We start from the raw sequence: 16,315 nt of genomic DNA, 5'->3' as shown, positions 1-16,315 counted from the left end.
GAAAAAAATACTACTGGCTAGCTCGTGGCTGGTGCTGGTTTGATGTAAAAGAAAAATACCGTTGGACTGCAAAGACAAGTATTTTTCCTAATCAGCTTGTACTCCTTCTTGTCATGACGCACGCTCCAGCCGGCGGCCGGCGGCCCTCATCCTGGATCGATGATAATCTATGTACCTAGTCGAGAGGGTCAGGTCAGAAAAGGCGGCAACCTTGTTCACTTGTTTACTACTGTACGTACCTAATTAATGCAACTGCTGGTATAGTGTGTGTGTATGTATGTATATATATATCATCCATCGATGGATCCATCCACCACAACACAAATTAATCAATCAGGCCGGCCGGTCATGGATACCTCGTCAAGGCCGCGCAACCTGGGCGCCTCGCTGCCCGTCCCCAACGTCCAGGACCTCGCCGCGCGCCCCGCCGCGGCCCACGACCTCCACCGCTACCTCCGCGACGACGACGACGCTCCGGCTCTGTCGCCGTGTGCCAACGACGACGACGCCTCCTCGGTTCCCATCGTCGACCTCGCCAGGCTGCTCGACCCGGCCCACGCCGCCGACGAGGCCGCCAGGCTCCAGGCCGCCTGCGAGGAGTGGGGCTTCTTCCACGTCGTCAACCACGGCGTGCCCGACGAGGTGATCCACGACGTCAAGGAGGACATCAAGGCCTTCTTCCGCCTCCCGCTGGCGGAGAAGCAGGCCCTCGCGCAGGGGCCCGACGGCATCGAGGGCTACGGCCAGGCCTTCGTCGTCTCCGAGGAGCAGAAGCTGGACTGGGCGGACATGCTGTTCCTGTCGACGCAGCCGCCCGAGTACCGGTCCCTCAACTTGTGGCCTCCCCGCCCCGCCACGTTCAGGGACTCCCTCCACCGCTACTCCCTGGCGGTGCAGCGGGTGGCCACCCACCTGCTGGCCACCATGGCCAGGAACCTAGGCCTGCTGGAGGAGGCGGACGCCTATAATCGGATGACGGCGGTCGGCGCCGCGCAGGCCATGCGGATCAACTACTACCCGCCCTGCCCGCAGGCGCACGACCGGGTGCTGGGCCTGTCGCCGCACTCGGACGCCGTGGGGCTGACGCTGCTGCTGCAGGTGAGCTCCGTGGCCGGGCTGCAGATCCGGCGGGAGGGCGCCTGGATCCCCGTGGCGCCGCTGCCGGGGGCGCTGGTGGCCAACGTCGGCGACGTCATCGAGGTGCTCACCAACGGCAGGTACAGGAGCATCGAGCACAGGGCGGTGGTCAACGCCACCCAGGAGCGGGTCTCCGTCGCCGCCTTCCACTCGGCCAGGTTCAACGCCGCCCCCTACGGACCCATCGTCATCCGCCCCGGCGAGGGGCCGCTCTACAGGACCATCGCCGTCCAGGACTACGTCAAGCTCCAGCTGTCCAACAAGCTCCAGGGAAAGAGTAGCGCCATGGACGCCATCAAGATCAATCAATCATCATAGTATCTCTAATTAATAAATATAATCCCCATTCCCCAGCTTGATGAACAACTCTTGTTTTTAGGGGTACCACTTTACTCAATTAACATTGTAGCTGTTACAAACTCCATCAGGAGGATCAAAAAACCAAACATGTCTTCCTTCCGATTTATAAATCGAGCTTCTAAAGTATGGGCATCGATGTTCGATGCTCTTCCTTCATAAATGACCTCTGCTTCTTCGAAGCTCGCCATCGCCGCCTTGATCTCTCTGATCACATGGCCGTATCGACTCATTTCCAACCCCTCCAAGCTCGACTGCACCAGCACAATCAGAGGCTATCCGCACCCTGCTGATCATCAAATCCGCTGCCAGGACGAAGCCTTCGCGGCACGCCAGAACCTCCGCCGTCTCCGGGTCAGTAATGCCGTTCAGAACAAGAGCTGACGCTCCCAAGAAAATGCTCCTCCCATCTCTTGCCACCGCCGCCAACGCCACCAGGTCAGAGTTTTTGGAGAGGGCAGCATCAACATTTACCTTCATCAACCCTGGTGGAGGTGGGATCCACCTAGGAGCCGCAGCCGGGACAACGCACGCCGACGCACTGCCCAACCTCTCCGACTTCGGCGTCGCCATCTCCAGGTCTGTAATAAACCTCTCGATGAAGCTGTGAGTTGACAGCGGGCTTTGAAACATGTTTTCATGAATAGCTTTCCTCCTCCAATACCAGATTGCCCACATCGATACAAACAGTCGCACCCGGTGATCATGATCGAGACCCCGAATTGCTTCATGGAGCCACCCGCGCGCGTTGTCATCTCGTGCCTGGCTGATAAACTCAACAATTTCATCACTCTGTAGCGCCCAGACACATCTCGCCATGTTGCACTCTAGCAGTGAATCCTTCCATGAGTCCTGACCGCCACAGATGGAGCACACACTTGTTTGTGCCATGTGGCGGCGGTGCCTCACATCGGCCGTCGGAATGGAGTGCTTGGCAAGCCTCCAGAGGAACACCCTGATCTTTGACGAGACCTTGATAGACCATAAGTCCGCCCACTCTCACTGGTCCGCTTCAACGTCTGATCTTCCCGGATTATGTTCAATCCAATCCGATCTCCTCTCACACATACTGGCAAGCATCCGATAAGCCGATCGGACCGTGAACGGCGCAGGGAGGCCGGCCGGCCTGCATGGGGCCGAACGGCCTGGTCTTGGCACGTTCAGTGCGTCTTTTTCCTTTGCTCCATGTGCACGCAATGCTCCCCAATCCCTGCCGCTCCTGACCAGATGAAACAAAGTGGGGCCGGCCGGCCTAACATTTAGCCGAAAATTTTCGAAAATTTTTGTGAAGCTCTTTTGAATGCATATTTTCTAAAATCAAACATGCTTTGGTTCAAAACAAATATGCTTATGCAGAGATGAAATGAAGTTTATGCAAGAAAAATTAAACTATCATATATGCAATGCGATGATGGATACGTACCATAAACCTCATGGCGCGGGCTCGGGTTTTGAGTCCTGAGCGGGACTCTCCTTTCCTTTGGTTCGTTTGTCGTCGCTGGGTGGAGTTCCATACGACGACCCTTTCTTCTGCCACACCTTCTTGGGTGTGGGTTTTGATTCGACCTCTTTCTTTTCCGATTCCAGAAATGTCTTACGCTGGATTCTTCGTCTTGTGTTTCTGTGGTTGTGAAGTTTGATTTGCTTCGCCTCCTCTTGAATCCGTGTACTCAATGAGGGCTTCGATCGGTGGGATGGACGGCTTCTCCGGCTCTTTCTCGGATTTCTTTTTCCGGTTGATTGCCTTGACTTGAGAACATTGTTCGACCTTCGGCTTGAAGGCGAACGTCTCCTTCTGACCATTGATGTTGAGCTGAATTTTTCCGACTCCCACATCAATACTTGCATTTGCGGTGCTCAAGAATGGCCTCCTAAGAATGAGAGGTGTTTTGGTGTCAACTTCCATATCGAGGACAACGAAGTCTACGTGAATAAGGAAATTCTAGATTTTCACCGGAATGTTCTCCGCTACTTCATCGGGGTAGCGAACCGATTGGTCCGCTAGCTGATAACACATGGCAGTAGGGGCAAGCGCATGATGATTAAGGCGGTCATAAACTACCTTGGGCATGACGCTCACACTTCCCAAGTCGCATGGAGCGTTTGAGAAATATTAAATTCCGACTGATTATGTGATGGTTAGGCAGCCTGGGTCCTTCTTCAACACCACCCCCGGACTTCTCGATAAGCTTGATGAACAACTGAATGAATGATAGATGTGTCGCGAACACTTTGCAGTGGACCCCTTTGCAGTGGATTTAGATGGAGAGGGCCTAAAACACACACACCTGGGCCGTGCAGGATTGAGCCCATTCTTTCAGATATTTTCTTTCTTTGCCAAAGGGACAATGCGCCACTGCCACTGGACTTGTAGTGTGTTCTTCTCCGCCCAACCCAATCCCTATCCATCTCCATTCATTGGGGTCGGCCATGGCGCCAACCGCCGCCTCCGTCTTCCTCTTTCTCTCCCCGCCGCGGAGCCGGAGCCACCTGCACTCCAACCCTAGGCCCAGGCCCACCGCCACCGCCGCCTCCTCCCTCTCCGACCAGCTCGAGCCTCTCTCCCGCACGCTCCTCCATGACAAGCCCACCCCCGCCTCCACCGCCGACCGCCCCACCCCGCAGCCCACCTGGGTGAACCCCTCCCGCCCCAAGCCCACCGTCCTCTCCCTCCGCCGCCACCGCCGCCGCTCCCAGTCCGCCCACCCTTCCTCCGCCCCGCTCCAGCCGCTCCTCCGCGCCATCCGCGCGCTGCCCGACGACGCCGACCTCGCCGACACCCTCCACGCCTTCTTCCCCGCGGGCTCTCCGCCCTCCCCCTCTGACGCGCTCCTCCTCCTCAACTACCTCCACCCGTCCTGGCCCAAGTCGCTCTCCCTCCTCGCCTGGCTGCGCGCGCTCCCCGACGGCGCCTTCCCGCTCGACACCATCTTCTTCAACGTCGCTCTCAAGTCGCTCCGCGCCGCGCGCCAGTGGCCGCACGCCGAGCGCCTCGCGCTCGACATGCTCCGCGCCGGCGTCCCCCTCGACAACATCACCTACTCCACCCTCATCACCGCCGCGCGCCGCTGCCGCCAGTTCACCAAGGCCATCGAGTGGTTCGAGCGCATGTACGCCGCCGACGGCGTCCTCCCCGACGAGGTCACCTACTCCGCGGTGCTCGACGTCTACGCGCAGCTCGGCATGAAGGAGGAGGTGCTCGCGCTCTTCGACCGTGCCAGGGGCAGCGGCTGGAAGCCCGACCACGTCGCCTTCGCCGTCCTCGCCAAGATGTTCGGGGAGGCCGGCGACTACGAGGGCATCCGCTTCGTCTTCCACGAGATGCGGGAGGTCGGCATCAAGCCCAACATCTTCGTCTACAACGCCCTGCTCGAGGCGCTCGGAAAGACCGGCAAGCCCGGCCTCGCGCGCAACCTGTTCGACGAAATGACTGCCCAGGGCGTCCAGCCCAATGCGCGCACGCTCACCGCCCTCGCCAAGATCTACGGGAGGGCGCGCTGGGGCCGCGACGCGCTCCAACTCTGGGAGCAGATGAGGGACATGAAGCTGCCCGCCGATAACATCCTCTGCAACACGCTGCTGAGCATGTGCGCTGACGTCGGGCTGGTCGCCGAGGCTGAGCAGCTGTTCAACGAGATGAAGGACCCAGAGTGCCGTGACGTCCCCAAGCCGGACAAGTGGAGCTACACCGCCATGATCAACATCTATGGGAGCAACGGGGACACCGACCGTGCACTCCAGCTGTTTGATGAGATGCTAAAGGGCGGGATAGAGCCCAACATCATGAGCTACACCATCGTCATCCAGTGCCTCGGCAAGGCGCAGAGGATACAGCAGGCAGTGGAGGTGCTTGAGGCGGGGCTGGAGAAGGGTCTCAAGCCCGATGATCGGCTCTGTGGGTGCTTGCTCTCTGTTGTCGCTCTGAGCAGCGGGGAGGAGACGGAAATGGTGCTTTCTTCCCTGGAAAAGGTCAACCAGAACCTGGTCAAGCTTATCAGAATGCTCGGTGAGGACCAGCTGGGTGTTGAGGATCTCACAAAGGAGTTAAAGGACGTGTTGAACGCTGCAGCCCCTGAAGTACGCCGGCCTTACTGCAACTGTTTGATCGACATATGCCAGAACCATGGCTTCCCTCCTCGGAGGGCAAGACAAGTCTTCCAGCTTGCCCAGACCTACGGTTTGTACTCCAAGATTCATAGCAGAAAGGATGAAGAGTGGTCACTGGATCTGCGATCCCTTTCGGTTGGTGCAGCCAAGACAGCATTCGATGATTGGATGCGGAACATCTCAGAGCGCTTGCTGCAGCACGAGGATTTGCCAGAGTCCTTCAGCGTGTATACTGGGTCCAGCACCCACAAGTTTGCACAGGGGCTGGCAAGTGCTTTCGCGGCTCATCTTGAGCAAATGGCGGTGCCATTCCATCCAAGCGAGTCTCAAGTCGGCAGCTTCATCAGTTCAAGGGATGATCTGGTCTCATGGTTGCAGATTAGCAGTTCGTCAGTGGCCATTGCTGGATGATGCATATAGTTGCAATGGCTTACTGCATAATGCCACAAGTTCCAAAGTTGGGGGTTGAATGAGCAAACTGAGTGATATTAAGTTCATGATCCCATATAGTTTGTTGACATATATAGTTTGTAGGAAGAGGACTGAAACACATAAGGAACTTATCTCTTCCATGCATTGCAAAGGTAGCACGAGTGGGCACTCTGAAAACGTCAGCTGATTATTCTGTATCTGATGAAATTTGAATGTCACTTGTTAAATACCATTATAGTAGTGGAGGAGTATATTTTTATTATTTTATTTTTCCCTTTCTTGCACATTATGTGCAGAGGTTTGGCTGATAATGTACTGCCTTTGAACTGTGAAAATTGGAAGGGATTCATCTCCAAAATTTGCAGCTGCTCTATTTATTTATTTATTTGCGGTTGGTCTGTATTTAATGCTGGAGTGTTTCAACCCCAACAGTTTTGCTATTTCGTTCGTGCGTTTTGCACAAATAAATAGATGGTGAATTGGTGATTGAACTAACAATATAGATGCAGCATTCAAAGTACTTACAATAACAACAACATAGCTTTTTTTTCCCAGGCAAGTTGGGGGTAGGCTAGAGATGAAACCCGAAAGAAATAAATTCAAGATTCAGCCACATTGATAGCTAGTCTCCAAGCGCTCCTATCCAAAGCTATCTCTTTAGAGATATTCCAATCCTTAAGGTCTCTCTTAACCGACTCATCCCACGTCAGTTTAGGTCTACCTCTACCCCTCTTTACATTATCGATCCGCTCAAGAACCCCATTATGCACCGACGCCTCAGGAGGTCTTCGTTGGACATGTCCAAACCATCTCAGCCGATGCTGGGTAAGTTTCTCCTCAATTGGTGCCACCCCGACCCTATCCCGAATAATTTCGTTCCGGACTCTATCCCTCCTTATGTGCCCGCAAAACCACCGCAGCATTCAAAGTACTTACAGTGAGAATTGGAGACCTGCCAGGTAAATGTGTACTTTGGAGGCGCCCCTTATCCCCTGAAATTAATGGGCGATGATGCTTGACCCTCGAAACTCTCTCTCCCCAGGACACTCTTCTACATACAAACAAAATACGGATTCTAGGGTCAGAATGGTATCTGCATGCTGGCTACCACTTTCGACAAGCCCATCTCAGGTATAAAGGAGATATCCAGAGTATCCACAGCAGTAGCAGAAATGCAATGCGGTATCACTCGGGCAACAACACAATAAATTCAAGGATCATAGGTTTCTTTTGTAAATGTCGCACATAGGCCTCAGAGGAGCGAGTGATGGTCTTGCAGATACAAAGGGCAGAGGCAAACTCTGAACTTTAGCCTATAAATGTAAATGGGGTTGGATTTGAATTACAGCAATACACAGCATAAAATACACATGAAAATCATGGCTCAACAGGGGGCTTTAGTCTAATCAACCTCCGCACTCTGTCTTTCTCCATGTTTTCAAGCAGACCCTGCACGAATGATTAAGACAGCTATCAGAGAACAAGTTTTTTTTCAATAAAATATATTGTGGATAATAAGTCGTAACATATATAGAAAATGCTGCTTTCTGTTTAATTGCATTAAAAGATTCGATGATCATGAGGCAATACATTGCTGCACAACATCAAGGCCAATATGCATCACTAAGTTATCTCAGCATCGGATCATGGGATGATTGTATGAATAATTAGAGGCACAAAAATAGCAGAGCAAACATAGTTCTCAGCATGATATTGTCCCTCAGGCACAAAGCCAATATACTAAGCATTATGCCATGCATTAAAAGTACCCAATAGTTATATCCATATAAAAAGGCACATGCGGCCAGAAAGTTGAGTTGAAGTTCTACCTTCCAAACAATCTCATCAAGGCACAAGCAGATCCTCCCGTATTTGTCAAGGAAGAGGCGCTCAGTAGGAGGTTTTCCACAGACATCCTTCACCGCTGATGTGATTGCAAATATCACCTCGGCCACTACAAATGGTAGGAAGGATTAAGTTGAAATGATGTACTACGTCGAAGATTTGAAATGGAAGACCACTTAAGTGAATAATACGAGAAACTTACAAGCAAGCTCATCATATTCATCCTTGCCAACAATGTACAGGCAGACATCCCCAATCGTGGTATAAACAATAGAGACCGACCTAGGATAGTGTCGATGATTAGCAATGACGGAGCAACAATCTAATATTTTGGGTAAGAAAATAATTTAGCGGGGATGACAGGCATGATTCAGTAACCTGGCATAAAATCAAACTGAAGTAACCTGCAAGACTGAAACTCTGCTAGAGGACATTCTACAACCATGGCAGACTAATTTCCACGGGGCACTGAAATTATGTTATGTGCTACTTAACACTGTGTTTAGTTCATTTCTAGTGTACTGCAGAGAAAGTGATCTACTTTTGGTGTTCTATAGCAACTTACCATGATCGTAGAGTGTTATATAGCAAACTTCAACTGCCTCTAAGGCTGTAATCATTTAGGACATGGTTGATTGCGAGGTGTGGTGCAGGTTAACTTAATCCTAGAAAATGGCGCTATGACTTGTACCACAACTGATCAGAGGCAGTACCCCAGCTGATAAGCTGTAGATATCAACGTCAAGTTTTCTTTACCGCTTCTTATAATCAATTGATCAGAAGGAGTTTAATTGTTTGAAAGTAAACAGTTGATGACAAAGCCACGTTTTCTTTCTGGAGTCACTTCCATCAAATATGAGACAAGGAATTGCCAGCGAACATTAACATGACGAAATAGAATGGAAGCCTAATTGCTGGTGATGCGGCAACGTAATTAGATTAGGCGGTAAACGTACTTGTGGGACGCAACGTGGAGCTCCTCGTTCTTGGAGCCTTTGAGGTTCTCGGATCCGAGCTTCACCAGGAAGGAGCGCCAGTGGAGCCTCTCCTCCGCGGGAACCCCATGGAACCTGTGAGTTCCAACAGCCCATGTGATACGCGTTAGGGGGCGCCGAACCGGTAGATCTCATCAGGCAGCGGGATGGAGACGAGATCTCTGCGACAAGGGGAAGGGGAAAGTACCGCTCGATGAGGATGTTGCCGTCGGAGTTGGCGAAGAGCACGGCCAGAATCATCTCGCCTCCTCGTCGACGTCCAGAATCTCTTGATGTTTGGTGCGCGGGGAGGAGGGGAGGAGCAGCAGCCAGCAGGGACAGGGAGTCAGGGAGCCTCTGCTGCCTGCCTCTGCCGCCTGCCTCTGCCTGAGGAAGAGGAAGGAGCCGAGCCAACAGCCAACGGGCATTGTGGGCTCTGTCATTGTGATGGCCCGGCCCACGACTCCATTTCCTTTCCTTTATTTTTCGATTCTTTTTTTTATTACTTTTTCCACTCCGCCGGCCGCCGGAGTCGTCTCCTCTCCCTCGGCTCGCTCGCCTCCTCCGTCTCTCCTCCTCCTCCCCCCACGGCACGCTAGACGACGACCGGCCCTTGGGCTGCACCTTGCCCCAGGCATCGGGCGGGTTTTCATGGAGACAGCATAAACCCTCCTTCTCCTCAGTTTCTCTCTGCTGCGCGGCAAGCCCCTCTTCCCTGCATCGGCCATGGCCCGCAACAAGGTGCGCCCTTCGTTTACAACGTCGATTGCGCGCAGACTGTATTTTCGTGGTTCAACCAATCACACCTTCCAAAATAATGCGCGTCATTTAGCTTCTAAGAGTGCGATGTATCCCCTCGCCTGCTCTAGGGTTTAATCCAGCGGGAAATAATACATATGTTTCTGGGGGCCATTCGGATTTAGTTTAGTCCCCCAAATTAACTTCTCTCGTTGACCATGTTTGTTTCCCCGGACGGTACACACATGATTGCCCAACAGCTGCTGTTTGTTCAACTGCAGATTTTAAGTAATGTGTAAATTTGATCATCTCTGTGCTTGCGAATACAGAAAACATATATACTAGTTTATGATCCAAGGAGATGTCATAAATTCCGTCTATATCTTTGTTATCTTTATCAACCTGCAGGAGGGATAATCCGATGAACCAAAGACTCTTAGCTCTGTTTGTCAGGACGCTTTTTCAACAATGCACGAATGGGCTTATTCTTTCTCTTAGTATTTTAGTAACAACTGTGCTTTTGCATAATTATTTCTTAGGAAGCATTGGTTTTGCTACTGGATGTTGGTCCTTCAATGCATGGGGTGCTGCAGGAGGTCAAGAACATATGCTCAACTCTGGTGCATAAGAAGGCAAGCACGTCTTCTTCCATCCTTGTCATCCAGCTTCGTCAAGTTTAAGTGCTACTGCCTTTAGTTGCATGGTCAAACCACCTCTGATCAAGCTAATTTCCCGTGCACCTTTTGTTTTATGCAGTTAGTTTATAATAGAAGTGATGAGGTTGGTATTGTCCTCTTTGGAACTAAAGGTTAGTTATTTATAGTTATTTCTACTTCAAATCTTATCTGTTAGTCCTTCGACTTAGATTCTGTAAACTATCAATATAACAACTCTATTCTTTTTTTGAGGTTCCAAGTTCCAACTGGTTGAGCCTTTGTAAGCACTTTATAACCATTCAGTACTAATAGATGGCATCAAACAGTGTGTTTTGAGATAAATATGATCAAACATAATAAACTGTGTTGAATGAAAAACAATAACCTGGTTGTTTCTGCACCTAATTCATGTGTTGAGACATTAACTTCAACTTCACAAGAGTCAACACGATTATAAGCATTTCAAGATGAACTTAATGGGTTGTAGTCATCTGCCATTAAATTAGTAAACTTCTTTTTTGGATTATATGGGACTTTAAAACAAGGGTAAAGTCAATGAGAAACCTAACTTTCCTACTTTAGTTCATTATATCACTTCAAAGAGTGCTTATCATGAAACTGCTCATAGTTAGATTGACCAAGTATTTTCTTAAAAATGGACAGCTGTATGGGTTTTTTTTGTCCACGCATCTAGAATTGGTGGAGATTTCTGATGAAGTCATTGGAACACCCTTAGTTTAGTTAGACATCGATATTCTGAATTACATTGTTTGTCATCATTCAGGAACACTGCCAGCATTTTATGTTTATTGTTTCCGGAAGTTAAAAGTTTATGAAATGCTTTCCCTGATCTATTCAGAAACATGCAATGAGCTTGCGAAGGAGCTTGGGGGCTATAAGCATGTGACAGTTGCGCATGATATTAAAGTTGTAGACGAAGGGACATCACAGGCTCTGCAAAACCTTCCAGCAGGATCTGTCCCTGGTGATTGTATCCTTCTATTGTTTGATTTATACTAATAAATCGCTAAGTACTTGTGTTGCTACGTAAACTGTAAGTACCTAAATATATGTGTGCTAGATAAACAAAATCATATGTAGACAGTTAGAAAGTAGCATTTCTTAGCTTGGCCATCTTTGAATATTTGCATTTTTCGTAGTGCCCTTTGTTAGTTTTATTGACGTAAGTGATTTAACATTTTCGGTCCTTTATGTACTGGTTCCTGCCTAGATTGAACATTATTGGTTTCTCATGTGCTTCATTGAATTTTGTCCTGCGGTCCTGCCATTGACTCATTATTTTGTATAGAACGATACAATATACTTCTATGTTTTATTAATCTAAGCTGTTTCTGCGATATTGTTTGGGCTTTGTTTTGTTCCTATGGAATTTGACCAAAGTCAGTGTAGAAATTCCTTGACTAACGCAAAGTTCTGGATGCTATTGTTGTTGGCTTGGATATGGTAATTAGGAAATTTGGAAATACCAAAGGAAAGCGGCGCCTCTGTCTAATCACCAGTGCACAGTATCCGTTAAGAGATCCACCTGAGGGGACTAAAGAAGATCAGGTGGACACCATTGCAGACCAGATGAAAAGACATGATATCAAGATGGAGTGCATTGTCTTCAGAGAACCAGGAGTTCATCATAATTCTGTAATGGAAGAAAATGACCGACTATTGTATCAATTCAGAAATAGATCAGTAGCAAAGGTAGTCCAGGTTGACAGCCCAACATCCCTGTTGGGTGCTCTGAAGACAAGAAATGTGCTTCCAGTTACTGTCTTCAGGGGAGACCTGGAAGTGAGCCCCAATTTTAAAATTAAGGTAGGTGGTAGGCCCAGTATTTTTTTAATCATTTCCATGCAATGTTTCCAACAGTTACAGAAGTTTATTGTAATTCAAGATTTTTCCTTCAGTTTGCAAGTTGTTTGAGCCTATTGATAGCATGCCAACATTGCTCACAGTCATGGTTGATTTGGATGCTCTTGTGGATAGGTGTGGGTCTATAAGAAAACAGCCGAGGAAAAGTTCCCCACTTTGAAGAAGTATTCAGACAAGGCACCTCCGAGTGATAAATTTGCCTCTCATGAAGTCAAAGTGGATTATGAGTATAAAAGCGTTGTTGAACCAGACAAAGTTGTTCCACCAGATCAGAGGATTAAGGGATATCTTTATGGTCCTCAAGTTGTCCCGATATCATCTGCCGAATGGGAGGCGGTCAAGTTCAAGCCAGAGAAAGGTGTGAAGCTTCTGGGATTTACAGATAGATCCAGCATATCACGGTATTCTATAACCTTTGACTTGGCATCTGAGTATATAAATGTTATTCTTTGGCATTTGTTGGTTTGTACTTGCTATTGCGCTTTCTTCATTATCAGTAGTTGTCACATCAATGCTAGACACGATCATTAAATTCTGCTAGTAGCTAATGCTCTAAAAACCTTTCCTTTTTTCTATTTATAAAATAAAATGATAGCTGAAGGAGAAAATAAACCATGCTATACTTATTTTCTACAAAAACTTCTTCTCGTACTACCAATTGGTGATAGTTTTCGTTTCTTATTGCTTTAGTGTTTGTTTATAAATCTCAAGACCAAGTATTTTATATTCTTAAAAGTTATGTTCCCTTTGCTATCCCATATTTGCTACTGTTGCAAGGACTATGGGGACAAAACTTGTACATTGCTCCTGTATATTATGTCTATTCGGAGTCTTCAAGGGCAATCATTTGGAAACCATGCAAACAAAAATATGCTGTGCAATTATTTCAAATGCACACCACATGGCTACTCTGTAAGAACAAATTTGGATCAGGTGGTGCCTGTTCGCCTAAACCGTTGTTTAGAAAGTTTAAACACTGTACAAACACTACATGGTGGTTAGCCATGTCCGTTTAATTAGCTGTTTGTCCCGTTTGATGACCATTATAACCCACTTAAATGGATGTTTAGCCTGAATAAATAGCTAAACGATAGGTGAAAGAATGTTTAGCATTTTGACGTTTGTGATAACACTGGTGAAATGGCTAAATGGTCTCTATTTTGTCATTCTTCAATGAGAACCGGGGAGTTGAGCTATAAATTGAACATAGCCATATGAAGTGATTTGACTTCCTTGTAGGCAAGAGCGAACCCTTCATTACCCAGCCCTATCTACATCAGTGAAGCTTGTGGTTATTTCGGCAGATGAAACCTGTCTACTTGATTTTACCCTTGAGTACATATCGTAATGAATTTTTATTCAATTCAAGAAACAAAAAAGTTGTAGAATTCATCCTGGTGCATTTTTGGTTGACACTTGATAGCTTAATGGTTATATTAGTTCTCTTCTGATCTGAGCAATGCCATTATAAAATTTTGACTTGTCATGATAGTCGTATAATTTAATTATTTTTTGTCTTTTTTCTTGCAATTTGGAATTTGATGTATGGTAAAGTGTATTCCTAATTCTTTGATGTTCTGCAGTCTTGGAACCTGCATGGCTGTGTATTAGTAATGCTTTCTCTTTTTCGACTTTGGCAGGCACCATTTTATGAAAGATGTATGCTTGTTTATACCTGAACCTGGTAACACGAAAGCAACTCTTGCAGTTTCCGCCGTAGCAAGAGCAATGCATCAAATGAACAAGGTTGCAATTGTGCGATGTGTGTGGAGGCAAGGTCAAGGGAATGTTGCTCTTGGTGTATTGACACCAAACATTTCATCAGTTAACAATGTCGTAAGTTTTATATTTGTGGTTTACATTCGAAGTTTTTTTATGGATGACTGTGTGCATTCAATCATTTTTACTATGTGCTGCAGCAAGATTCATTTTACTTCAATGTGCTCCCATTTGCTGAGGACATCAGAGAGTTTCAGTTCCGATCCTTGAGCAGTTTGCCATCATCATCTCAGCCCACTGAAGAACAACAAGAAGCTGCAGATAACTTGGTGAAGATGCTAGACCTAGCACCACCTGGAAGAGAAGTCCTCAAGCCTGAGTTTACACCAAATCCCATGTTGGAGGTACTATTTTTTTGTGGTAGAACATCATGTGGAATGCTTCTATACATGACTTTATTTATCATCTTATTTTCATTTATCCCATCCATCAATGCACCTTTAGTACAGGTTGACTTAGTGGGAAAATACCGTAGCTGTTCTTTTCAGTCCAACGAAATCATGCAATGATCAACAAGACAACAAGGTGTGTGTACTGCTGTAGGCTTTTGACAATTTACTAGGTTCCTCTCAAAAGTGAAAATAGTTGTATAGGTCAAATGGTAAGTATAAGAGTTGTATTTGTGTCTGTTCTGCATCAATTGTCACCCCATAGAAAAGTTTGGCCCATTTTACAGGATTAAGAACATAGCTACTTCAAACCAAAGAACTTAAAGTTCAAAAATTTTGCTAATCAAACAGTTTTGCAATACCATTGAATCTAGTGCGTGAGGTCAACCTGTGTTTAGAGGTCAGCTTTTTGATTCCCTTAACAGTTGCACTGCTTGATTCTACATCACTTGGGTTGCTACTTGCTGTCCCTCCCTCCCTCTGTGGCTTTTATTTTTACTTTTTTATGTTTCTTCTTTTGTTGATTATGGTACATTGTCCTCTTTCAGAGATTTTACAGTTACCTTGATCTGAAGGCGAAGCAGCCAGATGCAAATGTACCACCTCTTGAAAGATGTCTAAGGAGGATAACCGAACCTGATCCTGATGTCATTGACCAACAAACACCATTAATCCAAAATCTAGGCAAAGCCTTTGAGCTGAAAGAGAATCCCAAGGTTAGATGCAAACATTTATCATATTGATTTTGGTCCAATGTGGCAGACGGCTGGATCATTTGAATTGCCTAATTGATTACAGAAAAATAAGGCACGAACACAGGAGAGGCTGGCATATGTTGATGCAGGTGATCAAGCTAAATCAGAAGCAGAGACCTCTGCAGAGAAGGATGGGGTTTTGGAGGCTTTGTATCCTCCATCAGAGAACGCTGGGCAGATCAGAGATTTAAATCCTGTCCAAGATTTTGAAGCCATGCTGGCAAAGAGATCTAGCTCAACTTGGGTTCAGAAGGCAATCGAGGAGATGCAGAAATACACAGCAGCTTTGTTAGAAAACTCACGTGAGGGGGATAATTACCAAAAAGCACTTGAATGTTTTGCTGCCCTGCGGAAGGCCTGCATTATTGAACAGGTAATCACTCTATATGGGTGTTGTTAGGAACAATGTAGTAGTTAGGCAAACTGCGAATCAATGTCCTAAGGTTTATGGTAGGTAATTTACATACTGGCTTGGTTGTGTCTCGTTATTTGTAAAAACTGCTAGCTTTGTCATCTCTGTTTACAGTGGGTATTGTTTATGATCAGGAACCAGAGGAATTCAACCAGTTCTTAACAAAGACTTACGAGAGATTGAAGGGTAATGCTGCTAACTTCTTTCAGCTTTTGTCGTCGAAAAATATTTCACTTATCAGCAAACAGGAAGCGCCTGACAGGTTTGCAAGCTTTCTCCTCTTCTGCGTCCATTAACGTGGTTTTCGTTTCTCAAGATTTTTCCATTGATCTGCTTGGTCTGTGTGCAGTGATGTGACTGAAGAGATGGCAAGAAGTTTCTATCTGAAACAAGAAGCGGCTTCTCAGTAGCAGCTGAAAGAAACTGGAAGCACCTTTGTGGGCTTGGGGATCCTCGAACTGGATTGCGCTAACTATAGCTTAGCCTAGCCCTTTGCATGTGTCTGGCATGTTTTGAGGCTTTCTACATGGATGGAACTGCAACTAATCCTCAACTCTCTGGATTTAGTCACTGTCTTGCAGCACAATTTATTTGAGTTTGTTTCCTGCTGCTACAGTGCTGCTGCTGCTGCTGCTGCTGCTGTGTCGAGGAGACTGCTGCACTGTGGGTATTTTCTTTCGGCCTTTGGTAGGTGCTGTGGAGATGGGGCGGTTTAGTAGGAGAAACCGAGAAAGGAATAGCTGAATAGGAATTCCCCGGGATGTGCTCATGGGCTGCACGCCTGAATGGCTGAATCGAGAAATGAATGAATTTGCTTTGATGAATTCTCTCCTTTCCTTTGATTCGCTAC

The 16,315-nt window shown here is 47.3% G+C and overlaps 4 protein-coding genes across 4 annotated transcripts; 3 read left to right on the top strand and 1 right to left on the bottom strand.

The window, feature by feature from the left end:
- The first annotated feature begins 328 nt into the window (after positions 1 to 328).
- Positions 329 to 1,595, top strand: LOC120649046 (S-norcoclaurine synthase 1-like). Its single transcript, XM_039925717.1, has one exon. The coding sequence runs from the start codon at positions 349 to 351 to the stop codon at positions 1,453 to 1,455; it is 1,107 nt and encodes a 368-aa protein (XP_039781651.1). The 5' UTR covers positions 329 to 348; the 3' UTR covers positions 1,456 to 1,595.
- Positions 1,596 to 3,846: 2,251 nt separating this feature from the next.
- On the top strand, positions 3,847 to 6,406 carry LOC120649044 (pentatricopeptide repeat-containing protein At5g46580, chloroplastic-like). The gene has a single exon (XM_039925713.1). It carries the CDS (start codon positions 3,925 to 3,927, stop codon positions 6,010 to 6,012), a length of 2,088 nt encoding a protein of 695 aa, XP_039781647.1. The 5' UTR covers positions 3,847 to 3,924; the 3' UTR covers positions 6,013 to 6,406.
- An 812-nt stretch (positions 6,407 to 7,218) lies between these two features.
- Positions 7,219 to 9,269, bottom strand: LOC120649041 (TSET complex member tstD-like). Its single transcript, XM_039925710.1, has 5 exons — positions 9,061 to 9,269; positions 8,835 to 8,948; positions 8,081 to 8,160; positions 7,863 to 7,987; positions 7,219 to 7,482 (listed from the first exon to the last, which is right to left on the bottom strand). Exons 1-5 carry the CDS (start codon positions 9,111 to 9,113, stop codon positions 7,411 to 7,413), a joined length of 444 nt encoding a protein of 147 aa, XP_039781644.1. The 5' UTR covers positions 9,114 to 9,269; the 3' UTR covers positions 7,219 to 7,410.
- A 92-nt stretch (positions 9,270 to 9,361) lies between these two features.
- Positions 9,362 to 16,289, top strand: LOC120649040 (ATP-dependent DNA helicase 2 subunit KU80-like). The gene is made up of 12 exons (XM_039925709.1): positions 9,362 to 9,593; positions 10,130 to 10,222; positions 10,347 to 10,398; positions 11,106 to 11,237; positions 11,679 to 12,073; positions 12,245 to 12,531; positions 13,771 to 13,966; positions 14,050 to 14,253; positions 14,847 to 15,014; positions 15,097 to 15,426; positions 15,600 to 15,727; positions 15,815 to 16,289. Exons 1-12 carry the CDS (start codon positions 9,579 to 9,581, stop codon positions 15,873 to 15,875), a joined length of 2,061 nt encoding a protein of 686 aa, XP_039781643.1. The 5' UTR covers positions 9,362 to 9,578; the 3' UTR covers positions 15,876 to 16,289.
- The last annotated feature ends 26 nt before the right edge of the window (positions 16,290 to 16,315 follow it).

Source organism: Panicum virgatum, chromosome 9K (assembly GCF_016808335.1).
Source record: "Panicum virgatum strain AP13 chromosome 9K, P.virgatum_v5, whole genome shotgun sequence".
Lineage (NCBI taxonomy): Eukaryota > Viridiplantae > Streptophyta > Magnoliopsida > Poales > Poaceae > Panicum > Panicum virgatum.
This window is presented reverse-complemented; position numbering and strand designations above follow the sequence as displayed.